Raw genomic sequence first — 26,975 nt, 5'->3', positions numbered from 1 at the left:
ATATGCTTTGCAGGGGCGTCTTGGGACCGGAGAAGGTTGAGAAACGACGAGATTGATTGTGTCAGTTGCTGGGAGGTTAAACGAAAGTAAGCTAATAAGAGGGCTCTGAGCCAAAGTCTCAGACCTGGAACACTTAAGAGGCATCAGTCTAAAGGTTACTACAGAAGGAGGAAAACCACAATGAGCGAAGCTAAAGTATCTGGAAGGCGGGTTCCTGCTCATCATCTACTCCATTCATGACTTCTAGCTGACTTTTTGGACTGGATTACAAGTTTTGTTTCATGCCAAAGAGTCTCAGTTAACAATTCTTTTTCCAGTAATTTAATCATGTATTAAATGTGAGCAGAACAACATTAAGACTTATATTCTGGAGGATGCTCATAGAATTTGGAGAGCTGTGAAGGAACCCTGAAGGAAGTTATTAAAATTAGGACAGGGATCAGCTAACTGGTTACCCAACAAAACACACACACACAAAAAAGACACCAATTTCTTGTCTTTTTGTAATGGACTCATTTATCGGCTGATTCACATGGGATAGAAGAGATTTAAATTTATCTATACACTGATCTGATTTCTTGCATTATTTGAAAATCCCATCCCAGCTGAATTAAAGTTAACTGATCCCCGATTTATGGCTGATCAACATGAGTGTATAAAAGAGTATATATAAGAAGTCATGAAGCAAGTTCAGACAAAGAAGGAACACGTCCCCAGTGGCTGGAGCAGCCCCATATTGTTGGTACTAGACAGAGGGGTTAGTCGAAGACAACGCTTGTGCTGCCAGCAAAGCCAAGAGGTTTTAGTTTTCTGCCTGGACAGTCAGATAGACAGTCAGGGGCTTTACCGGCTGCAGATTGTGGACCGTTGTTACTGGGCGTGGCCTTATTCCCAAACACAGCATCAAAATCTACGGTCATGGCTGCGGCGTTCTGCTGCAGAGGCTGGCTCTCCATTCCTGAGGGATGCAGTTGAATATGACCGGTTAAAACCCATGTTTGGAGGATTAAACAGCAAGAGACAAGTGTTGGATAAACTCTACCTCATACAGCTTTAAAAAAAAATCTCCGTAGATGCATACGTACGTCTTTATTGTCATTCAGCCTGGATAGTAATCACAGCCTTGTTTGAGGGGAGATTCCACCATCCCCCCGCTAAACTAATCCCATTAGATTTGGAGCACGGACGTTACAGTCTCCGGCGTACTGTCACTGTTGTTGCTTAGTAACTTTGGTCCCCGTGCAGGCTGAATGTCTTACATAGCAGAGTTAATCCTGGACACGAGGAAACCCACTGATGCTCCATTTGTTTTTTGTTTTGTTTTTTTTCTTTTGCTTTTATCCACATCCCTGTCAGGGATTAGGGATTGAAGTCTCAGAGAAGCATGAAACAAGGATACAAGGGAGAGAGCACATCCCAATCGGTATATATTAATCTGATAGGATTTATTACTAGCTTTTCAAGAAACATAAGCATTCATAAAGATGATCCAGGGTTGATCAAGATTAAATATGGCAGGGGGAAAACAAGAAATTAACGTCACGTAAATGATTCATAAATTGATTGGAGGGAATTTCACAAGAGCACGAGATGAAATCAATTCCGCTTTCATGCTGTATGTTTGTTTAACACATAGCCACAGCTGGTAACACACTGTTAGCTCAGCACTAACACTGGAAACGGGGAGACAGCGAGCCTCTGTTGTATCAATCTAAAAAGAATCTGTCTCAAAATTCACCTCCTCCCTCATCCTTCAAACCTTTGTAAAGGCTAAGCTAGGCTAACTGCTGTAGCTTCATATTTAACAGAAGCAACATCCATCCTGTCATGAATGTCTAATCCAGAAGCTAATAAGCACTAGTCCTTTCATTCTAGTAAGTACTCTTATCTTTATGTCAGAGATCGATGTCTCGACTCTTGTGCTACAGCCACATTAAAATCTGAGCTAAGGAGGAGTGCGGCCAAACCCGGCTTAATCCGTTGCCATAAATCCTGTAATACTCCATGCGAGCAGTGCTTCCAGCTGCATCTTTGTGCAGATGCAGATAGCTGATTTTAAGTTAGAAATGTCAACTTTTTTTAGAAATAGAGGGGCGTTACACTCAAAGCTAATAAAAGCAGTATTGTCGGCAAGAGTTTCTCATGCGGCAACATTTCCATACCAAACACGCCGATGGATTCTCCGTTTTGCTGCCATATTACGAGATGCTGAGTGTGAACACATGGCTGCAGGAGTTTATCTGACAAAATAATGTGAATATTTACAAAACACCTGCTCCCGATAGTCAATGAACTGCGTTTGTGCGCCAGAAACCAGCTGGGTCTTATAGCTTTGGTTTTTGAGATGAAGAAGGGAGTGATAGTAGATGGATGGTTGGTTTTCATAAAAAGACAAATGAATGGCTCAACAGATGGAATGACTGGCCAGAGGGAAGACATTATGCCCAGACAAATCTGTCGCCGTGCATCTTTCTCTCACATCCCTGCTGTCGCCTTCGTGTGTGTGTGTATGTGTGTGTGTGTGTGTGTCAATGCAGGTGTGTAGGTATCATACCTCCCCAGGCACTGTTGGTGGTGGAGATTGAAGGAGTGCTCTGCACAGCGGGGATGAAGGCTGGCTGAAGATCAAACAGGTCACTGTTCAGATTGGGCACGCTGAGGAGCAAACGAGTGTGGAGCATAGAGGAGGGCGGGGGTGGGGGGGTGGTAAGGAAAGTTGTGGGTGAGCGAAAAAGAAAAAGTACGAAAAAAGAGATCATGACGGAGAGGAGATGTCAGCGAGAGATGAAGAGAAACAACATATAGGGATGAGAAGAGACAGATGGAGAGAGCGCATTAATATTTAAACAAACGCACATAAATAGCTAAAGTCACCACAGAAAGTTGCTCATTTGTCACAGATAGAGATTAATCCTCGCTCTCTGAAGGGCTGTAAAAACTTCCACAGAGCAATAAAACAGTTAGAAGCAGCAAATAGCATGGAACAGTTTTGGTGACTCTTATCTGGATTCAGCCAGGAATGTCATTTAACCACATGCTTATCTTAAACTGTTTAAGCGCATCTATCAGCTTTCCACACAGTCAACATAGTAGGTGATATGACGGATAATTACAGCCACTGAAAAACCTCTTGTGTTCATTTATTTGCATGTTTAACCCTCATCATCAACACCTTTCGAGATTTTCATTTGTTTTGCATTTTGAGAAGTCCAATTGCTAATTTATTCAGAAGTGTTCTTTACCAATTAATTTCATGTTACGTAAAGAGGATATTTTTTGCCAATACCCCAGCAAGTAAAGGTCTACAGCTTGTTTTAATTACAAGTCATTCAAGGATGTCAAATTTATGGATGTTCTGTGGTTTTAATTTGGTGAAATTCCAACACGTGAGTGTTTTCTGCGTGCACCTGTTGGCAGACAGCGTGGAGGTGAACAACTCTGGGGTTTGTGTGATGTGGTTGTTGTTGGTGCTGCCTATCGACTGGCTGCTGGGGGAGGCAGAGGGTGGGGTCTGCATGCTGATCTCCTTCAGGCGCTGGTCCTGGAAGACACATATATTAACATATTAAACAAAACTCAAAAACACCACAATGTGATGCTATGGGGACAAATGAGGTTTTTTTTATCTAGCAAACTCAAACTGGATTATATGCACATAAAATCTCCTTCATGTGCTTACAAACTTAGATGTTCTTACAAAGAGCAATGCAAATCAACTATTAATGTCTTGTGTTTGAATCCCTTCTATCAAGCATATTAAAAGTTAACCGGCTCAACGGGTCATGATGAGTAAAATCGTGATTTACCGGTAATGATCCTTCGCTTCATGTGCAAGACTATAAAAAAAAAGACAAAACTAGGATTGTATCTTACTTCATTTCTAAAGTTGTCTTGGTGCATCTTCTGCCTGCCAGGTTTGTTGGGCGGTGTGGTGGGATCCAGCATGCGCAATATAATGACAATTCGTTTAAAGCACCTTCCAGCTAATTGTATTGGTTTCGGGCTCTCTGGGTTTGCTGTGAAGCTAATTTGCCCACGTCCTGCCAAGTCCCACATGCAGCTGAAATGTAGACTACTGTTTTCTCTGGTGTTAGCTTTTCAGGCATCAGGTGGACTGAAATAACATTAAGAGTAAATGGTTTGGATTAATTATAATTGAGGCAAGGCATCATAAACCTGACGTGATATCAAAAAATTTTGATTTGGGGGTTCTTGCTCAAATTTGGATATTCTTCTTGATGACAGTTTGAGTAGAAATCTCACCCACGGCCAGGGGTGTTGGTTGAATCCAGTTTTGTAGTAAAATGTCATTTTAATATAATGTTGATTAATGGAGAGAAAAATGCATTTAATCTTCTGTAAATTGTACGTATTATTCCTCAGTATAGCTAACATTCACCCCTCCTGCATTGTTTTCATATAATCCTGTAAGTGACTACATTCAATTTACTGCGTTATTGACTGATTTTATCATTCTTCCCATTTTATTGCTTTTTTCCTTGCTTAAAATTCCATCAGCCTATATTTCCACCTGGATCGTATTACTTTTGCTGCTGCCACGACGTAATATCTCCACGGGGATCAGTACAATTGCGTTTTATCATGTGGGAACATGTAAGAGGAAATAACAGCAATTTTTTTTATTTTTTTTTATCAGGAGATACAGTTTGGTAGACAAGGAAAGCAATTTCCAGCATAGGAAAGGTACAGATTTTAACATGGATGGTCACAGTGAGAATAGAAACATCGCTTTTTCACTGGACCTTTGTCTGTTGTATTTGCACATGGCCATTTACTTACACACAGTCCTCCACCTTTAAAGGAATTTGGACTTTGAGCAGATTAATAAACAGGATCCCCTGCTGTACCAGCCTCGGCCAGGCAGACATCTCTTCATTTATATTCTGACAGTGTAGCGAGACACAAATGAGAACCACTGTTATTGTTTGGGCGAAAGCCCCAGCTGGACGGTAGCTGAGTGCGTAAGTGTTTTTGTATGATGTGTTGAGGCCATATGGACACTGGAGCGAGCAGACAGCTGGACTGGAGTATTTGGACGACCTCTGCTCACCCCGGTCCTCTCACTCTGATTCTTGCTCGCTAATGCTCTCACTCACTTTATCTCCCCTCTACCTTCTAACTAAACCCAAAGGTAATCAGTGGACCTTGGCAGTGAGAGGGCAACCAAGGGCACAAAGTAAACAGCGCACTAAAAATCCAATCAGCCACACACAAAAACGCAGAAAAAAACACGCCTATGTTCACACAGATCAACAAAGCTCACGGAGGTGCTGGCGATGCTACCAGATACACTGTATCTCCTTTGCTAGGGTTTAAGCACGCTTAACGTGAACACACACACACAGCCTCTGTGTGTGCATGTGTGTTTGGCTTCACTGCTCCTGCTCTATTACAGTTTTGCTGTAAGGCAGACTCCCGGGGCTGGAGCAGGAACTGTCAACGCATTGTATACTTGACTTTTCTATTACTCAGCACGCCACTGAGACTTCTGCCCTTTATCGGCTGGAATTCAGAAATCACCAAACAGCAAAGTTGCCGGGTAATTTATCAGCAGTCTTCAGCAACAACGGAATCTGATTGGCACAACATATCAAAACTGGAGCGTTGGGAATTACATATATATATATATATTACTGCATATTTTTTGTGTTTGCAGTTTGTGTCAGGAATCAAGTGTTTTGTAGCTGCTGCAGCTTTGGTGTTTACTGTAACCCTGCTGGCTGATTCCCGGCATTCTCAGATCCAAAGGCCATGACTCCACTTACTCTTGTCATTTCTATGTTGTGACTTTTAAGCTGAAATGTGTTCAAATAAAATCCCCATATTTTATACAGGATAAGTGTAGACAGTGTGTGCTGGTTAATCCTTTGTCTCCTTTGATATCCCACAAAAAGAGCTACAAGGACATCTGTCAGGACATATACTTCCAAATTTTTCACAATATAAATCACGTGTTTGTAGAGTTACAACACAATGAAGGCTTTAAAAGACTAAACCGATTCCACAGCTCACAAAACAGAAAGCGAAAAGCCAGATCTCTTTAATAGGTTGTGTAATTGTGTGACTGGTCAACACAAAACGCTACATCTGGATAAAGATCACATTTAATTAACCACTGTGAATGGAAAATTAAAAATGCATCACTCATAAATCCTGTTAGGGGAAAGGTTTGCAGTAACTGCTAGGCTGATTCAGAGGTGATTTGATTTCAAATTACTAAATCATTTACCTTAAGAGCTTGCAGTCTGGCCTGTTCCTCCTCCAAGGCCTGCTGTTTCTCCTTCTCGTCCATGCGAGTGAAGGACATGCCGGTGGAGGAAAGAGACGAGACGGCGCTGGACAAGGTGGACGCTCTGCGCCGCACAAGACAAACATAACCATTTGTTTTCCTCACAAGTTTTAAGCGGCGTCACATGTTTCAAAAAAGCCTAATTTAACCGCCTGCCAATTAAGGTATCAACCTGGCATCTGCATTCAGTTCCTTGGTCTTCTTGCCCTCCAGGGAGGCCAGGTGCTGCTCTAAAGCCTCCAGGAGGCTGCTGGGAGCCTGACACAAAATGAAGCATGGGGAAGAGTGAAAGGAAAGAAATCAACTTTTTTTTTTTCCTTTTTAAAAGTCCTTTCTCTCATTCTTTTGGTCTCATATGCACGAAGCAGACCCACCCACACATTAACAAAGTACCCAGAGTTAGTTGGTCTCAGAGGAAGGTAACAGAGTGCATCAATTTCCAAGAATAGCCATGGCAACATGCAGCAAACTCTCACACTGTTAGCAAGAGACTCAAGAGGAGAGAGAACAAAGGCTGAGGAAGAGAAGGGGGAGAGGTAATGCCACTTCTGTTCAATGGCTTCACGTCAGCAGGTGGTGGTCACATTTGAATGATTTATTTTATTTTATTTCTTCTTTTTTATAATCTGTATTATGCTTTTACCTTGGGTGATCCTGAAAGCCAAGATAAACTGTACCGCAACTTGTTCGCACGTCTCCAGTTCATTTCTGCACACATTCAAACCGTTTCTTTCGGTTGAACTAATTTTTTTTACCTTATCTTAATTACTCGTGAAAATAAAACAAAACAAGGGTGGCGAACAAAACCGATCAAATGTTCTTTGTTTTATGATGACATAAGGCAGCTGCTTTAAATTACAGCTCAACCGTTCTGGAGGAGAAGTAAGTGAGCTGGTTACTTGGGAATTGTTGCTACGCTACTAGAGAAAACACATTTCAGCTCAAATTCAAGTTCGGCTCCAGTTGTTTGAATTGCTCGACGCGGCGCCTCAGTGCTCTCTGGGAGCTTCATTACTGCTAAACAAAGCAGGAAACAAGAGGGCAAAAGTGAGTGAGACGGCTGCATTATTAAGAGGAATATTGAGCTGCTGTCTTGCACATGTCTGCAACTTAACACACAGGATTAGTTCAGCTTCACTTTTGGACACGGTGAGAGAGAAAGGAAATTCTCAGCAAATATGACAACGTCACGTCTGCCTCTCCATCCACAAGAATGCAAAGTGAGCCGTCGGTACACACGCGCGCACGCACACACACGGGAGTGTTTTGGCTTCTGAGCCCTTTTTGCGGCGGGCTAAAGTAGTGGGTCCTTCCCACCAAACTGTTGCCTGGTTGTTAAAGAAACAGCGAGCTGCACAGGACAGAGACACTGCTTTTAACTGTGGCTCTGAACAGAAGTCCTTGTGAGTTTCCGGCTAATATTAGCTCTAACAAACACAAACAGACACACTCGGGTGTCTTCTTGTCTCCTCACTTACTACTGAGAGTTTACCCTCGTTCCTCTGAAGGTATTTAACAGACCTTTGGGAGGCAGCGAGACGTGGAAATAAGTCATGGTGGACATAGATGAGAAGAGAGAATCCTGCCTTTCTCCTCTCTCATTTTTCCTTTTTTTTCTGGGATTACAAGGTAATGATTATGCAGTATTAATGCACCTCCACCATGCATGTTGAAGCAACAATATTGCGCTTGACAAGTATGAAATAAACACCATCTAAGGAGGAGGGTGGAATTTGAATGAGCGAGTCAAAACCCAATGCAGGGATTCTTTCATGCAGATGAAGACGGAGCGGCGGAGGGGTGACGCCTTATTTTCTATTCATGAGGTTTCATGGCCTTTTGCTTGTTGTGCCATTGTGTGTGTGTGTGTGTGTGTGTGTGTGTGTGAGCTACAAACAATCCACCTGAGGCAAACACACACATTGTACCCCAGTCAATAGCATATTGTTGCACGACAAGAGGAAAAAAACAATAGCATGCCTGAGTGTATGGTTGCAAACAGGGACACATACATGAGCATATCTGTTCATGCGGGGTGTAAGCAGGTTGGAGGGGGTAAGCAGTACAGTAACCCACCACCTACAATGTATGATCCTTTTGTCTTCTGCGTAAGACGAGGGAGAAGAAAAACATCTATTTAACAACCACAGCTACATGCGTGGCTTTATTCTAACACATGCTGTTAACCTCTGGCTTTACATTCAGCAAAGACTTTTCAGTGAGTTGGGTCTTTGTTTACCGAGGCGTAACGGCACCATACTGGCAGCTTTTCAATGCCAATGAATTTATTGGGTCAGATCTTATTAGAGATTGTTGATCATATCTGGACATAAACAAATAGGCACCTGTATCTGGAACATAAAGACTGTATCTTGTGACGCTGCTGAAGAAAAGTGGATCACAGAGCTAACACGTACTTACAGGGTCTGTGACTTCAGTTTTTGCATAAATATCAAGTATAACCATTTTGAAACTGCTTCTTGACACTTTAAAATAATCCCGTCAACTTGTTTGCTGTCAAATTAACAAATAACATCTCTTTTTAAACAAGTCTGAGCATCTTCAGACCAGAAAAGTTTTAATGAGCTGCCAACAGTAACTATGAACTATTGAAGATTTGGCCATTCATGTTTTGAGATAACTTTTAAAAAAGTTGCCAACTAAATTTGGGCCAGAGAGGAGTTGATTTAATTTTGAGGCTTTCATCATTTTCTTCTACAATGTGAGAGACTGCCTTTTTTTTTTTTTAAATGTTCAATATCATGGACGTAACAGTGCGATGAAAAAAGCATCTAGATGTAAACAACTCAAGATGTTCCACCATTATTTGCATCCTGATGCAGATCAGAGTAAAGCAATCAAAATGCTCTCTGGCTTTCCTGTGGTGATACACATATGGATTTATAGTTTAAATACCTATATACTGTATTAAAATGTATCATTTTAGCAAAGTTTTTTCTTTAATCACTGGTAATAATTCTCTAATAAATTGTCTGGTTGCTTCCATTATGATAACGGCGCTGATGGTGCAGACGGCCAACTTAAAACACCTCAGCCTGCTGTTGGATCTTTAATGGGCATTTAGAAGTGAAAGAGAAAGCAGGAGATCAATCAAACCACAGAGGAGTTGCCTGGACTCAGATCAGGTTAGATGAGACGGCTGATTGAATTAAAATGAGTGGGTACAGAGTGAAGGAGAGAGTAAGAGGAAGAGACTGGTCAAGTGAGGGGGGGGGGTATCACAGGTATATGTAGGGGTGAGTCAATGTGAAAGGAAAGCACAGAGGGACCAATGAAAGCACATGAAGTGAAGAAAAAAAAGGAGTGGAAGGTGAGATGTACACTGACCTGTGAGAGATCTGTGATTTCACCCTGATCTATTCCAACTTGCTGTCGTCCAAAAAGAAATCAACAAAACAGGAAGGGAGGAAGGAGAGTGGGATAAAATGGAGGATAAAAAAAACAAAAGGGCAGAATAATATGAAAAAACAAAACAAACATAGGAATAATTACTCCATGCAGTGGCAGCATCAACATAAACAACAACATAAATAAACGTCTGACATCCTGGATTGTCCGATCAGCCAATCCTCACAGTGAATAATGATGATGATGACAGTGATAAGTACGTCGAACCAATGAGGGAGAGTGGGTGTGGCGACCGGTGCGTGATGATGCAACAGCGATGAACACATTTATAAGGACGGTAGGATTCATCTCCAAAGCAGTTTAACATCCTGAACAACTGACATTTGAAGGTGTTAGACGCTTCACAGATAAAGACATTCTACACAATTTTATCATCAACCGGACCTTAGATTAAACCTCAGATTCATCACCAGGAATCGCAGAACAGTCGACAAAGTAAACTAAAGCATTAATTTGGAACACTTACCACTAAACAAGAAGAAAAAGCACAAGCACCAAAATTTTCTTTAGTGGCTATAGATATTTAGTAACTTTTCACCATGTCACTGTTGGACTGTATAAATCACCAGAGGGTGAAAGGTGTCATTTCAAAAATAAATAAATGGAGTCCCGGGAGAAAAAAAAAGTTAAAACTTACTCTGTTTTCTGGGGCGTTTAATATGAATCATAACAAATAGATTAATCTTCATTTGACCATTTCTGGTGAATTTATTTATTTAGCATGTTTAGCTGTACTCTTGTATTGAGTCATACGACATCTAACGGGAAAGTCATTACGTCAAATGAATTTTAAAAAAGCAAACATGTTTGAGAAAGCAGTGTAAAAAAAACTGAAAAAAAATCATTACTAGTTTGTTAAATGTGTTTTCTGATGAAGTGATTGTATCTGTAATTATAATTAAATTATACAGGAAGCTCCTTAAAACCTAATTATAAGAGACAAAAGCAGAATATATGCGACTGTACATTAAAGTAGGTTTTCTGCTGATGTTACCGATTCTCATTATTTCAAACCTGCTGAGACAAAAAGGGGGGTGGCACAAGAAGAGAGGCAAAAAAGAGGGATGATCTGTGGGTACAGGGCGAAGGAGAGCCACACGGGCATCAGTCTTTGTCAGCATGGGGGGGAAGAGAGGACTGTAGGGAGGGAGCGAAGGGAGAGAAACCTCATGGAACGCCAAACTGCATCCTCCATCTTCCGGCTATTTTGGGTATAGGGTTGTGTGTGTGTGTGTGTATGTGTGTGTAGGTGCAGCATGTCTGAAAGTAAATACGAGGTGGTGAGGGTAGGTCTGGTACTGCCTACAAACAGAAACGGTGTCACTTCACCTGCTCAGCGGTGTTCGTAAGCTAACTGTCTTTTCAACAGGAGTTGCCCTTCCAAACAGACAAAAAAAAGACGCGTACGACCGTACCTCAGCCACTTTTAGAAACTCTGACAGCTTCGTCATCCTGTACAGAAACTTCTTGTAAATATCCAGAGCATCTTTGCACTGATTCTTCTTCATGTCGAAATATTTCTCTGCAGGGACGAAGATGAAAACAGGAACATTTAAAAGCCATCACTTGTTTGCTTGTTTTCTTTATTCATCAGTTCATCAGTGTCTATTTGTGTTTAAATCTGACAGGAGTATGTGTGTGTGTTTACAGCTATACTTGAACTGCATTATTTTGTTAACACCAGTTGGCCCAATTTACACCACTCATCCTTTGAAAGAGAGTGTGTATTTGTGTGTATGTATGTTACCCAAAAGGTTGATGACCCCCTCGTTGTAAGCAGCAAACAGCCTTATGGAGTCTTTAAAGAGCAGCATGAAGGCTGAGTTGATCACTCCGTTGGTTAGCTCATTAGGATTGGCCTGCAAAGACAGCACAAACACAAAACCTAGACTTAGCTGCCATAATAACCGGATTATACTCCATCAATACCAGAGGCTTCAAACTGTTGTTTCAATTTCCATTTTGATTGGAAACTGGTTCCACATTTATGCAAAACGAACAAACAGTCTGAGTACCTGAAAATCCAGCAGAGCATCCAGTTGGTTCTGAATGATGGGGAGCGTCTTAATCAGCTTCTCTGTGTTCATGGTGCGCATTACGCCATCAATCCTGGCAAAACAGGAAATAAACAAACACACAGACCCGAATAATTGTCGCTGGCACTTCATTTCGGGGGAAATTCTTATGCAAATGTTGATGCAGATTTGGAAAAAAAAACATAAATAAGGAATTAAGAAAACAATGGGCTAAACAATGGGAAGCGCAGAAAAATAGCTACTGTTTCACATTTGAAGCTTTTCCTCAGTCATGATGAAACTGAAAGCCACTTGAGGTGAAAAGCTCTCAACAAATGGTGACTGGAAAAGATTTTTCAAATGTATAATTAGTCTCATCTGCAGGATTGGCATAAAGGATTCAGCAGCGTTCCTAAAACAACTTCCAGGAATGATGCTTCCACCATCTCAGCTTTATTTACCCTCATACATTCAGCTATTAACTGAATGATGGAACACTTACTGGGTTTCTTTCTGTGGAATCAAACAATCTCTCTTCATTTTTAAAACTGAACACAAATGAAAACAGCTATCAGGGTTCTGCAGAAAGAAACATCTAGTAGTAAGCCTACCGGCATGTCTAAAGCTCTCTAATTACCAAATTATATCTCCCAGAAATGTCAAAATTCCCCTGCTTTGAAATGAACCCGGTGGTGAACCACAAGTATGGGGATCCCAGTTCCGCAAACTAATGGAGCAGAGTATGGTCCTCAGAAGTGAGGTGTGTCACTTCCTTTTCTGAAGCAAAAACATTAAAGCTGTGAGCCGGCGACTGTTTCTACAGCTAATGTTAAGCAATTTCCCCCTCGGGTATCAATAAATTATTCTGATTCTGATGAATTCCTCTCATTTTTGTTCAGAATGAGACGCTAACCCTGACTTCAATGACAACCACGCAAAAAAAAATAAATGGAGTGTTCATGTATCACTGGGAAAATATTTTATATCCAGGCATGTAATGAGTTATTTGTAATTCAAACCGACATGTTATCAATTCAAGGTGTTCAACCTAAAGCAAACATTAGATTAAAAAGGAAGCTTTGTCTACATGCTTCATTTTTGCAGGATGAGAATCTACACAGATAACCTTTGATTCTTAGCATATAAAATTTGAGATAAAATGTATTTTTCCATTTCTGTCTACATTATCCGTGGCTGTTTTGAAGGCAAAATGTTTTTACATACAAAGTTCGCATAAAACAAAGATGGTCACCTTTACAAGAGGAGCTGATGTGGTTTTGTAGTGATAAAATAAAAAATGTGAACACAGATGTCACCATTTGTATGTTCTGGGCTTCATTTAAGGTCAGACAGGTGGAAGAAATAATGTGGAAAGGAAGATGCTAATGTGTTTCGAACCAACATTTTGCACATCCTGCACACCCTTTATGATAGAAAACATGCAAAAAAAGTCATATGATGCAGTTTTTAAGTTGAAGATGATTTTAAGTAAAAGGTTTTGAGCATGTGTCCTCCCCCTACCCCCTCTTCATCTTGGTGAAGTCCACAGCCACCAGTCTGTAGGACATCGCTTTCTCGTTCAGGTAACGGCTGTAGCGCCTGATGAAGGTTGACATGTCGTAACCTGGGAATGAAAACAAGAGCAGAGGGAAAGCAAACAAATTCAGTTATGACACAGTTTCAAACAATCTTATCCTGTTTATTAAGCATTTAAATCCGTTAGAAGCGAGACTTATATTTCAATTTTGAAGGATTTCCCTTGCGTAAACCATTCTACTACTCCAAATGTTCTCTCAGGTCAATTCTAAGATCTGGTTCTTGAACAGCAAATGAAAAAAAAAAAAAAAGTTGTTTCTTTGACTTTTGAGAAACTGCTTTACCTTGCAGAGCCCCCTTATCAAGGAAATTGTTGAGGTTGAACAGAGTGTTTCTGGAGGCAAGGTACTGGATGAAACGCTGAAATATAGAGGGGGAAAAAAAGTTCATGTTAAATCGATTTACACATCAAGCGGGGCTGGAGAACGATTAAAAACGAAACAAAACAAATGAGACATCACAGAAAAATGCCATTTTATCTGATTTATCAGCTTCAACTGCTAGAAAAGTTTGCAGATAAAGAAGTCACTGTGGTGCAATTCTCAGCGGGCTTTAAATATGATGGGACAATCTAGCTTTATAAATTTACAAGTAGGTTACTGACCATGAGGGACCAGTTTTGCATCCAGAATAGGCATTAATATTTGTCATCTTGTGAATGATGAACATTTGAATGTGACATTTCACCCATTAGGCTGGTGTTATTGCCAACTAGAAGCATCAAACTACAAGATAGTGGGTAAAAGAGTGCAACTGAGAGAGCAATGAAACCCCATACTGAGTGGAATAACCTGAAGTTCAAGGCTGAGCGTGCTCGCAAGATAAAGATTCTCCAAGTATGTTAATGGATCAGAATCCTTATCAGTGGACTGTGGAACTAAGGCTAACATTAAGCAGATATGTCGGCAATGCTTAAAATTCTAATTCGGCAGACTTGCTTATTAAATGATTTTGAAGTAAACACAAAGATTTGGTCATAAACAAAAGTACGGTAATTTAGAATTTCTATCTGATTAAGGTACTGAACACAAATTTAAAGGATTTCAAGCATAAAAATATTAAAATAAAAATCAGACAACTAGGAATGCGTTTGAATGAAATGACTGGTATCGGCATTCCTAAAATTAACCCAGTGGTCAGATTGAGAATTCTTGAAGCCTTCAGACAAAAGACTGTATAAAGAGAAACCATTTAAACGAATCCACACTGTGTGACAAATGGTATAAACATGCACTCATTAGCCAGCAGCTAATCACAAAGAATGACACAATTCATCACTGACACGAAGTGAAGCCTCTATTGAGATGCAGCGCTGCGCTACGATGCAATCACTTAATCTGTCAGAATGTTTAAACGCTTCACGATGATCAGACGGTAATTTTATTTTAGGGCAGCTCCAGATAAGGATCCACTTTCTGGCTCAGGTTCGATGACAGGCATCACTGAAACCTGTTCCTCCTGACTGCTTCGGGTGTTTAACCTAAACCGCGTGCTTCATCTCAGGATTGGTCGATCGTGTTAAAACTAACTTTCCCCTGATGCTTATTCCAACCATTTATCAGGTCTTTTCAAGAGTAACTGACAGCAATTCATGAGGGAGGACAAATGGAAAAAGCAAAGCTGTCAGTAAAAAAAAATTAATCAACTTTTAGGGAGCAGCAGAACGTTGGCAGCACAAATACAATTAAATGGTAACCGCTAAAAAATACTATAGAGATGACATCTCAAGCACATTCTCCCAAAGTCAAGCTATTCCTGGCCTTTATACATTTGAACACATTTGTAGTTTTCCACTGCTGTGTACCAACAAAAACTTGATCCCAGTCTTATTTTCCAAACCAACTCAAACCAACACGTGTTGGATTTGAACAAATTTGATGTCACTAGGTGCTGGAAACGCTTCACATCTCCTTTTTTCCACCTTAGCTTTTATTAGCCTGTCTGCTCTTTTTTTTTTTCCCCCCAACCACACCTTCCTATAAATTTGCACCTCTGTCTTTTACTGTTGCATACAGAACAGCTCATTTTCCCCTACCTCTTTCACGCTTGAGAGAACTTCACTGTTGGAACATTAATGATGAAGAGCGCTTATTCGGTTTTGAGCTGGTGACAGAGAATAGTTCCACCTTTGTGACGCCTTACAGCCGAGCAGGTGCCGTATTTGAGTCAGCAACTTGCAAGTAAAATAAATCAATTTTACACACAACTTGCAAGTTATTAGTGTAAGACTTTGCTTCAATCGGAGTGCAGCTGTCACCCACAGCCGAGTGAAATATGTACCAGGCTTTGCCACATGATCTGAATTGTGAAAGTTTAAAAATGTTGGACCTGTATTGTGCCTGAAAATGGATAAATTTGTTCAAAAACTTTTCTTAACATCGTAAGCATTACTTTAAATGTTATAGGACAAAACAATATAAAGCTCAGTTTGCAATTAATCTAGTCCCCACAGACAGCACATGGAAATAAAATATTTTTCGAATTGTTCTTTGAGGTAGCCCAAGTCGTTTCCTCTTTGAGATTATCAGGTACTGAGTAGGATATAAATCACTTCCGGCATCATTTGTTGGAATACTGTTGCTGAATAAAGCCACCAGGGAGACAGAGACCCAACTTGAACTCCAGACTGTAAAAGTGTGAGATTTAACCTGGACTCTGTCTCTAAAGACAAGACCTGACTTGAAGTTGGTCCCATCTGAGTATCTTTGCCATCTCATTTTTGAGAGCAGTTGAACAAGTCTTGGCAGTCATCCATGGTTTAGGGAATTCAGGCCTCAGGCATCCCAAAAGCATTTCAATGTTAAGGACATCTCTGTCCAACTGGCTTAAAAATGATCTGAGATTTGCCAGTCTGTCAATTCCCAATATGGCAGAGAACCAGTGCTCGCTGACAATCTAAGATTGAGTGTGTGTGTGTGTGTGTGTGTGTGTGTGTGTGTGTGTGTGTGTGTGTGTGTGTGTGTGTGTGTGTGTGTGCACGCGCATTTGTAAGAACAAATATGCTTACGGGAATTTGTGTTGGATTCGGCAGCACTGACACATTTCCAAAGGCTCTGGGACTGTTTAAAAAGGCATAAAGATTTCCTTTTGCGCACGCGCACGTGTGTGTGTGTGTGTGTGTGTGTGTGTGTGTGTGTGTGTGTGTGTGTGTGTGTGTGTGTGTGTGTGTGCGCGCGCGCGCGCGTGTGTACTCATGCTGTGGGAAGAAAACCTTGTTCAATCTGTCATGAGTGGGGATACAGCTCCCATCTGTGGACAGAGATGTAGCTCCACAAAGATCAACCTTCGACTCTTCAGTTGAGACATTTTAGAGTTACTAGTAAGTTAAGTCAGTAAAATTTTATTGTTGTTTATCCCTGGAAAAAAACCCAACAACATGTGTTTCTGTAGTGATGAAATAGTGTTGAATAATGTTAATATTTCATCGATAAGGGTAACTAATTTTAAAAACAGTTCAACATAAATTCACCCATTTTTCATTTTTTGGTAAATTGTTTAATCTATCATGTCGTGTAAGTATTTATTATGTGATTCTGTAACTGAAGGTAACCTTAAATATTCAAACTATAATCAGAGTTGTTTTTTTTTAACAACAAACACTTCACTTCAAAAGTACTACACTTCTATCAATGGTACTGTACTTTTGGTTAATAAACCTCACATAGAACATGTTTGAGGCTCCAGAATTACAGGTTCCAAAAATTAAAGTTTGGACCCATTGGGGATGTAATTTAACAATCTTCTTATAGTTAATGAGCTCTCTTCGTCTCCTCTTGTGGGCCAACTCTTCATCAAATAGTCCATCTGACAAGCGCCTACGTATCTCCCTCAGCCACAAGAAAAACCAAGACGGAGGCAGAGGGAACCCACATAAAACACATGGATACGGTTAAAAGGGAGAAAATCTATAAAGAAGTAGAAAGACTAGTCTCACAGAGACAAAGAGAAAGACTCAGGAACCCACTGAGCCCTAGAATATTCTGCAAAGACGGCAGCTAAGAGGAAAAGATGTATTTCTGAGAGGCGATTCAGATTTTTTCTCATGTGTCAGAAAGGAGAGGCGCGGAAGATGTTCAGGCTGAGAGAAGGGGAAAGGGTGGGATGAAGAAGCAGGTTGGGTCTTCAAATAATTCATGTTAGCATATCGGAGAACAACCTCATGTATAATTGAAATGCTTAGATCCTGCCGGCGACTCGGCCCGTCTCTCCCAACGGTGCAGCTAGTTCTACATACAGTAGAACAATCCTCCCGGTGTGTTTCTCTCCATCTTAGCCTCAGTTTCTATACCAATGTTCAAGCTAGTGGTTTCTGTAGTAACCAAACACCAATGCCTTTGAGGTGCTCTGAAGTGGGTTCCTTTTTTTTTTTTTTTTTGGAATCATGTACACAGGTTATGAGGAGGGGAGGCCAAGGTTGGGTCTCTGTGGATTGATGTGAAGCTTTACAGAAGATTGTGGCTGGAAGAAGATCTAACAGAGAATTCTGTTTAACATGAGTCACTGAAGAATTTAAGGTTTCCACTTTTCACAATCCTAAAAAAAGGGGTCATGACTAATAAAACAACACCCTATAAATTTGGTTTGGGGCTACTTATAATACATTTTAATTAGTAAGTTTGGCTCCATATGCTGCAATTTGGAATCTGACGCACGATGTTTCAGGCACAAGGGAGATGATTTAGAATACAGGAAATCCACTTTAAATAATGCACCCTTGAGTTTGAAGGCTAACATGATGCCACAGCAGAGAATGACAGGTTGTAATAAAATAAAATTGTTAGATAATAGGGGACTTGCAAGTCTCAGGAACCAGTCTGAGGTTTTGGTTTTCCCAGTTTGGTGTGAAAAGAAACCTGACTGATGTGACAAGAGCACAGATCTCAACCCTTTCCAACACCAAAGATACAAAATGCTTTAGCGGCTGAGAAGAGGCAGCCAGGTTAAAAAAAAAAAAATGTTGCACAGACCTTTCCCAGAAGATTTGCAGCAGCAGATTAATGTTCTGTTTTGTGGACATTAAATAACTTCTAACCATTGAGTTTGTTTTACAAGAATTACCTTCATGATGTGCCAAGTATTACAAGTGAATGTGTTGGTTTTCAAAAGTCTGAAAAACTGTCAGTCACTCAGTTCCAACATCTCAAAGGTCATCAGCTTATGTGACAAGCTTGTGTCAATGCAAACAAACCGAGTCTGTTATATATTAAACTCCTTTTTGTCCAAGTAAAATCCTATTTTTTTCCTCACTCCTCTTCTCCTTTATAGTTTTTATACCAAAATAGAGCCATAAATGGTAACTCAAGGCTGAAATCAGAACTGTTCCCACACATGAATACATAATCTGATCAGCCAAGCGGAGCTGTGACTTCAAACATTTTTCATGTTTTTTCCCTCGGCTATAAACAAAAAATTACATACCAGATTTGATAGTAAACATAAGAGTGTTCTGTGCAACTCAACTGATGTCTCGTTATGTTATACTGATAAAGTATCTGTTGGCTGACCAACAGTACTATTGTATCTTCTACCAGCACGGAATTGAACAAACTTTGAGCATCACTCAAATACAATCACTATTTTTCTCAAGGACACTTCAGCGGGGAGGTTTCAACCTGGGTCATCGAGTTAAAGAGCTCCAAAGAACACCATATTGTGACTGGTGTGGAGACTAAATCAGTCCGTTAAGCCTAGTTTATCTCCAAAGAGATGTCAGGAAGTGCACATGGGAATTTATTTTTGGCTGCCGAGTGCCTGACTTTGCTTTCTCTCAAACACACAAAAGCAGAAAATCATCAGAACTGGCTGCAAAACGAGTTTCAGTGAAAGGTGATGACTCACACAAGAAGAATGAGTCGTGATCAGGCTGTGTTGAATGAAACCAGCTCTTATGCAAGCACTGCAACACACACACACACACACACACACACACACACACACACACACACACACACACACACACACACACACACACACACACACACACACACAGAAACACACAACTGCTTTCCTCCAACCTAAACCTCAACTGGGATTCTCCCACTTGTTTTTTTCTTCTTCCTTCTGCTCCTCCTCGATCCTAACTAGTTTCTCGTCATCTTATGCAATCAACCATTTAGCTCCTGAATCTCATTTAAGTGTGAAAAGCAATATCGCAAAACAATGCTGGGTGGGCGGAGAATAATCAGATTTCAGAGACACATCTACATTTACATGCAAGTATATATATATATATATCTGGCCTCGGTGATGTGAACCTGTGCTAACAGGGTGATGAGGCTAATGGTGTGTGGGTTCAGGGGAGCCGCTCGCTGGTGGACGAGTGTGTCGGGGAGGTCAATATTGCAGCCAAGCAACATGAGTCACATTTGAAACACTAATATGCACAAATATACACATTCATTAATTTGCTCCTTCATGACAAAGACTGCAAAAACTCCAAGTACTCCTGTGGTGGTGGGTGGTTAAACCAGTGTCTCTTAAGTCATCTCCAGTCATGACATTACTGCGTAAGCTAATGAAGTAATTGTAAAAAGTAAAACTGAGACATCAATCAGTAGAAAAACATGCGTCATGCAGGCTATTCTCTAAAAAAAGTTGATGGTGAAAGACTTCATTCTGTGTTGCCCAGAAGCTAAACAGCATGCCATTCCAATCTCGGCTGCTATGCTTTTGTATCCCTTTGTGCTTCAGTCTTGTTCTACAGAGTCACTTGGAGACTTGGTACAACAATTATGATTCATCATTGCTTGAGCTCAAAATTCGATCTAACTTGAGTTATTGCTATCAACAGACGTTTCAAAGATGCTTTCGTTGAGCATGTCAACCAATCGGTAGCTGCGTTCTTGACTAGAATCTGAATCACAATCCATTTCCCCATCATGATGTCATGGTGACAAAACGCTCGCCGACTGATGACCGTCTATGTCATCGTAATACTGTAGATTAGCAGACTGTCGAATCCAGGGGAAACATTTTGATTAAAATAAATCAGGTAGCAAAATTCGTCGTGCAAAGTTACTAGAACAAAAATGACGGAACCAGAGGAATTTATTCACATGACAAGACAGACGAGGCCACTCATCTATAAAGGGACAAATGTTGTGATAGTAATATGAATCATATTGCCCCCTCATACTCTAGGACATCATGCCATCTTAAAATAAATGACAGAATTATGATTTAGTCCCATTATGGGATGAAAATGTAGCTGCAAGGGAAGGTGGTTCTCGATAGACAAACTCAACTGACTGAGCGTTGGCAGATTTCCAATTCAAACAGAGGAAGAGAACAGAGGCAATGATGTTATGGAAAAATATGACTGTGACTCCAAAATACATTCAGTAAACAGCCATCACTAAATTTCTTTGTGAAAGAAATGTGAAAAATGTATTAAAGGCTTGAAAATCAAAATTGTATCAATTAGCAGTCTAAACCCGTTGTGGAATGTTATTAGCATTTCACAACGTTTAAATTGGCTTTATATATTATTTAAATGTGTATATGTGTGTGCGTGTGTGTATGCTTTTAACTGAAGAACTTTACAACACACCTAACCACTCGGAGCATCTGCAGCAGTGGAAATAATTACAGTGCTTCCAATTAAACTTGACACTTGATAAGCGAGAAGAGGTAAACCAACTTCTCACAGGGAGTATCTTTAAGACAAAAAGTGTAGTGGAACAAACAGAAGAAACGACACTGTAAAAACAAGATTAGCTCATAACAAAATGACTGAATGGAAAAAGAAAAGGTATTATTTAGCTGCAGTCACTGATGCATATAAAGGAGATTGTGTCTCCACTTAAAAACTAAAATATCAAAGTTATGATTGATTTCTTAAGGCAACTTGGAGATTAAAACCAAACCTTCGAGAAAAAATAAACATCAGTTTCATAAAAGCTACTAAATATGACAAAAGCAACGTGGAAAAGTATTTTATTTGAGGTTTAGCATTGGAGCATTCCCATCGGCTAACAAGGAGTGTTTTATGAGGCAGTCTACAGTCAGCCACCATCACAAGTTGCTTTGACTTACTTTTGGGGAGTTTAACAGCTCATTTTAAACAGCCAATGATTATAGCTAGCTTGACTATTAAGGTAGCACAAGTTGGCTGAAAACACTGGCACATCTCGAGCTTTTAATGTCGGTAACTGCCTTGCTGCTGGGATGAAAAACGGGTCAAATAAAGTCTCTTTTTGGTCGCAAGCTTTAAAGAGAACAGAAAGGTGTGTCTCAAATATACTTAAATGGGCTAAAGCTAATACCCATGTAAACAAACTAAGGAACAGCATCATTGTGAAAGTAAAGGTAATGGAGAATGTCGATATTTTTAATGTGTGTAACTTCAGAAAGAAAAGTAGTAAATCAATTATATGCTTCTTGTAACTTGAAGCAATGCTTAGTCACGACGGTCGGCAGCGCTCCAGTTAGTCAGACATGCTAATGATTGCTGTTACATCTTACTTTGATTTCTGTCATTTCTGTAAGTCCCATAAAAATTCACAAATTTTTTTTAAATAAACCACTCTTCATTTATTACTGCTGAGGTGTTTGTACAAAGCACACAACCATGAAGAGAAATATTGATAGGTCTGTTTTGCCTCGCTATGATTGAACGATAACTACTCTGAGGAGGTGTCTGATCACTAATCAGAAGAGTAACGTGTCAGCACATACTCCAAATCAATAATCTGTATCTACCCAGGACACACAAAAAAAGATGCAGATATCTTTGAACAGGGGAAATATCTACTGAGTTTGTTGTGTACTTCAAATATCCGGATGGCTGAGAAACATCTTTCTTTAATCCATTGCCCACGCAGTTGCATCCAATTTACTTGTGGAAGGAGAGCAAGGAAGTGTGTGGAGAGGGTGTTTGCTCGTCTTGGGTCACCCTGGAGTTGGCTCCTTTTTAGATGTGATATTGGGGTAGCAGAGATAAGGAGGAATGTGTCAGTAAAACACACACAAACACGCAATGTCACTCTACACTAATCATCTTCACGGTCCCCATACTGGCAGCTGATAAAGGGATATATCTATGTGCATCCAAGCACTTCTGATTATCATAAGTGACCCCTATCAGAGTCAGGGTGACCTCAAATACACACACACACACACACACACACACACACACACACACACACACACACAAATAACATGTTGTAACTGCTTCTCCTAACAGAACGCTGCTCCAGTCAGCAGATTTCCGCATCGTATTTTTCCTTCGTTTGCCCAGCTTCCTTTCCTTTCGTCTTCCTGAACTTCTTTTCCTTCCAGTCTGCCCCAGTCAAGCATCTGTCTTTAGTCATATCGCCTCACACACCATTCCTTTCTTTAATCTCTGCGTCTGTCTGTGTCCTCACTCTACCCACAGGAGGAGAGGGAGTGTAATGATGAGTGCTTCGGTGACGTCACTGAAACAAATTGGCTGTTTCGCTATCTGGGACACTGGCGACAGCGAGGTGGTGTCTACCGGTACAACTTGTCACTGCTATAAGAAAATCCAGAAACACAGAAATGCTGTTGCCTCACACACAACCCATACCTCTATGAGTTTCTATCTCTCTCACACACAGGCGCACACACACACACACACACACACGGGGAAATAGTGTGTCCTGCTACCATCAGCACTTTCATCGGTGTCCTCGCCAGACCATCGCTGTCTCCCCACATGTCCTTAATGACTTCGACGCTACTCCTGTCTGCCTCGCTCTCTCTACATTGCCTCCTTCATTTGCCCTACCACATATCTCTCGCTCCCCTAACGTACTTCTACCCTATGCCTGCGCTCAGTTTTGATGTACAGAGTCACAGCTCCCTATCCTAATTCCCGCTGCACTTAGGTGCAATCAATCTGACTGTAATTTTCCTCACTGACATCTAACAACTACCCTGTCCCGAAGAAGAAAGGATGATGGGTAGCATTTCTGAGGACTTCGTGTCCTTGAAAACAAACTTCCAATAAGGTTTTCACAGCAGCATGCTATGTTGTACCTTGTCTGGAAAACCTCTGTACAGTGACAATCCTCGAAGTCACAGCACACTGGGGAAAACTATGAAGGCTATTAAAACATTGTTTACGTATTAAGGTATCACAGGTTAAGAGATGCAGAGGTTTGATTATAAACGGACCAACTGGGAAAGATTAATTCTCCCAGAATTTGATTCAACGCTTGTCAAACAAAACCAAAACGGTTTCACTGTCCATTTAGAAATGAATGTTGGGAAACATGTACAAATATGTATTAATGCTGTATATGTACTGGGTAGCATTTTGAGATTGATGGATGGCCTTGAAATCTAATGCATACAGTCAAGATGAACTACTGTAAGTACTGTAAACTTACATGCTGATCATGTTAGCAAATGCCTTGTTCAGAAGATTAGTTCAAAAATATGCCACGTCCAATCACAGCATCACGACACTACTAACACAGCTAAAGTCTGTCAGTTGTTAAAAATGTTTTCCAATGTCTAAACTGATAAAATCTACTTCTGCCAGCTGTTGAAATTTACAACAATTACGTTTTCTTATGGAAGATGTCAACATGTCTTTGAAACTTTTTGGCCCCATTTCATCAAAGATTTTTGAGCATTTGCAACAATTTAGCTATTGAGTATCTGGCTTATTTTAGTATTTTCTCCACAGATACATCAGAATCATATGCACACTCCATCATGAATTCATTTGGTTGAAACACTGTATGGTTTCTTTCTCCCACTTTTTTGCCACTGTGAGCTGTAAAAAAGCTTTGAAATTAAAAGAAATCCAGTATGCTATATCAAATGCTCGTTTGAAGAAGGTGCTCCTGGTCTTTAAAAAAAATGAAATCTTAAAATAACTGACTTTAATGTGAACCTCCTCATCCGTACTCATGCAGTCATTTCTAGGAGAAGCTGAGGGGGTGTGGAGCTGGAAAACGGCTCTTTGAGTCATTGTTTGGGATTTCCTGTCAGGTTGTTTTTGGTATATATGAGCCTGTCATACAAACATCTACAAGCAGAGACCGCCACTGATAAATGACCAGGAACACAAGAGTTAGACAAGACCCATCACATTTCTTACACAAACTTTCATTTGATAACCCGTTAAATTCAGACTGATACCCTGCATGTATAAAGAACAAAGACCCAGTGATAGAGCCAACACATTCAAACTCTTTGAGACATATTGTTTAAATGGCTTCATACTGGAACAAAACTGAAAGAGTGATCAATGACATTGACCGTTCACTGGGGAGTGAGCCAAGATCTCATCTTGGCAGAAAGGAAAGAAAGTGGTGGTAAAGAAATGAATGAGTATCAGTACTGGACTGTTGGCTATTACCTCTCACACAAAACCACAGACTGCGCCATTACTCCCAGCATGATCCCAATCCCTTGGACAAACAAGGCAGCTGAGGCACAGAAGAGATATTCCATCTTAATTTACCTGCTATTTGCTCTGAAAGGTAAATTCCAGCATTCAAATTGAAAGCATGGGCTGAACATTCCTCTCCTCCCTGAGTTATATATTGACCGCATTTAAAACGACCGCATTTAGTTGACATCAGCTTATAATGAATGAAACAGCTGATGGCATTTTCATATCTTTGGAAATTACAGTCTGAGTCAACACTGACTGAGGATCACCATATTTGGAGGAAATGCAGAGTTGAGAAGGTCACACTACATGTCTTATAGTTAAGTCATGTGTTTTCAGCCATTAGGCAACCAACACGGAAATCAGCACAACAGGTATTTCCACATATACTGTAGTAGGAAAGTCACTGTTCAATTCATAATTGCTGTGTTCGAGGAAACCGCTCTCCTGTGCGTGGTGGTGGTTTATAGTCTGGGATACATACACAGCCCATTCACACAACAACAGTACTTTCCTAGCAGAGAAATATTAATGTAACTTAACCATTAATGCTGTAATAGGTCCACTTACATTATTCCAGTCAAAGAAATTCATAGGAATTACTGATATAACTGTTAAAAAGTTTGATGGCTTATCAATTTACCAGTAAATTACATCCATTTCAGTCTCCATATTTTTTTCTCTACCTCCTTTTTCTCTTTCTCTGTGAAGTCGTTGTATTTGGCTCGTCAGTTTTTACACTGGAAAAAAAAGGCAGCTTGTCACAAAGCTTTGTGACTTACAGCTAAACAGTACATTAGAATGTGTTTCTGAAAACACCGGAGGAATATCCATCATTCAGAATGCAGTCCGATCTCCCGCTCTTCATAGAAAATGAATAGAATCCATCAACTAGATATAGAGCCAGTCTATCTCCACCTGTCCTTCCTCACCTCCTCTTTCTTTCTTCTCTATTCAATCTTCATTCTTCTTGTTCTTTTCCTTCTTTCCCACCTCGTCATTGTAATCCATTTTTCTCTCTTTACTTTTCTTCCTTTTCAAACACTTCACACTATAATGTGTTGATTTCATTTTTCTTTTTATTCTTATCATCTTAAAAAGACTTTGAGAGAGTCCTTGGAAGAATAAAGCACTATCAATGAAACACAGACAAATGAAATTATTTTAGGCTTAGCAGCTCTTCAAGACAGGGTGACCCCAGAAAATAACATTTCACTGTGGATCTTTCACTCTGCGAGGAGACGGCAAATGTCTGATATGTAAAGTGACACAAATCAGCTTTCTGAATCACTCTGCAAACGCATATATCTTTATTATCCAAAATACGAGGCTTCAAAAGAAATTATGGTTATTTTTTCTGTTCATTGATTTCACTCAATGCAAATGTTCTTTACTGTCGGACCTTATCAGGCATTGCACAAGGCCATCTCCAGCGTGCTAGCTAGGCTGAAACCAGTCAGCATGTTGATCTGAAAGGCAATGTACAGTCTATTGACCCCAATTCTGTGGGTCTGTAGATTCTAATTTTGCAGCTAGGTTTCTCTAAGCTCAGAGTCCCTCGAATGTGACGACCATGAGGGAGCTGGGACACCTGGCCAATGAGCCTCAGTCAGCACCACTGACCCAACAGATTGATGAATGCTGGTTGACGAGGACGCACACTTGCTGTAGCCTCACTTCAGGGCTAAAACCAATGTAATGTACAGGAGATGCATTCATACTTGGGGGTGTGTGCAGCTGTGCATCATACTGATAATTACCACAATTAATAGCCCCTAAACAGCAGCATATTGAATATAAACACTGCATTTTAAATGTCCACTGTAGTTGAATTATTTGTGACTTTATTGCTTTCATAAAACTAACACAGATGGCTCTGTTATTAATTTCAGGAAGATTATTACTATGTGGATCCATTTACTTCATATACACAGCATGATTTATTTTTTGGCTACAGGGCGATGCGAAGTAACACAATGTAATATCAGGTCATAGTATTGTTTCTCATCTACTTGTGGAGAAGACAAAAAGGTGCTGCTTAGTACTTTAGTGTGATCCCCTCACAATGGTTGAAGACAATAAAATAATGGAAAGATGACAATATTAAAATATACCACATATTAAAATGATCCCTCTTTCCCTTTTTTTGACTAACTATAGTTTTCATCATCCGCTATAATAGAAAGAATAATGGTGTTATGATGTGATTAACAGTGTCGTAATTACTATAAGTCACTAGACGTGAGTCAGCACAAGT

At 40.2% G+C, this 26,975-nt stretch overlaps 1 protein-coding gene across 3 annotated transcripts in view; it reads right to left on the bottom strand.

Moving 5' to 3' along the window:
• The window catches only part of si:ch211-200p22.4 (phosphatidylinositol-binding clathrin assembly protein), a 63,158-nt gene that overhangs the window by 17,011 nt on the left and 19,172 nt on the right, over positions 1–26,975 (bottom strand). For 2 of the 3 annotated variants that reach the window (XM_068308869.1, XM_068308868.1), the window contains 11 exons: positions 13,635–13,710; positions 13,276–13,378; positions 11,755–11,848; positions 11,487–11,598; positions 11,155–11,261; positions 9,659–9,700; positions 6,483–6,568; positions 6,251–6,374; positions 3,408–3,541; positions 2,555–2,655; positions 848–958 (listed from right to left, as the gene is read on the bottom strand). In XM_068308869.1, the coding sequence (XP_068164970.1) occupies positions 848–958; positions 2,555–2,655; positions 3,408–3,541; positions 6,251–6,374; positions 6,483–6,568; positions 9,659–9,700; positions 11,155–11,261; positions 11,487–11,598; positions 11,755–11,848; positions 13,276–13,378; positions 13,635–13,710 (1,090 nt within the window). The remainder of the gene's footprint in view (positions 1–847; positions 959–2,554; positions 2,656–3,407; positions 3,542–6,250; positions 6,375–6,482; positions 6,569–9,658; positions 9,701–11,154; positions 11,262–11,486; positions 11,599–11,754; positions 11,849–13,275; positions 13,379–13,634; positions 13,711–26,975) is intronic. The other variant, XM_068308870.1, reaches the window with a different exon arrangement.

The sequence above is a fragment of the Antennarius striatus genome, chromosome 23, assembly GCF_040054535.1.
Source record: "Antennarius striatus isolate MH-2024 chromosome 23, ASM4005453v1, whole genome shotgun sequence".
Taxonomy (NCBI): Eukaryota; Metazoa; Chordata; class Actinopteri; order Lophiiformes; family Antennariidae; genus Antennarius; species Antennarius striatus.
This window is presented reverse-complemented; position numbering and strand designations above follow the sequence as displayed.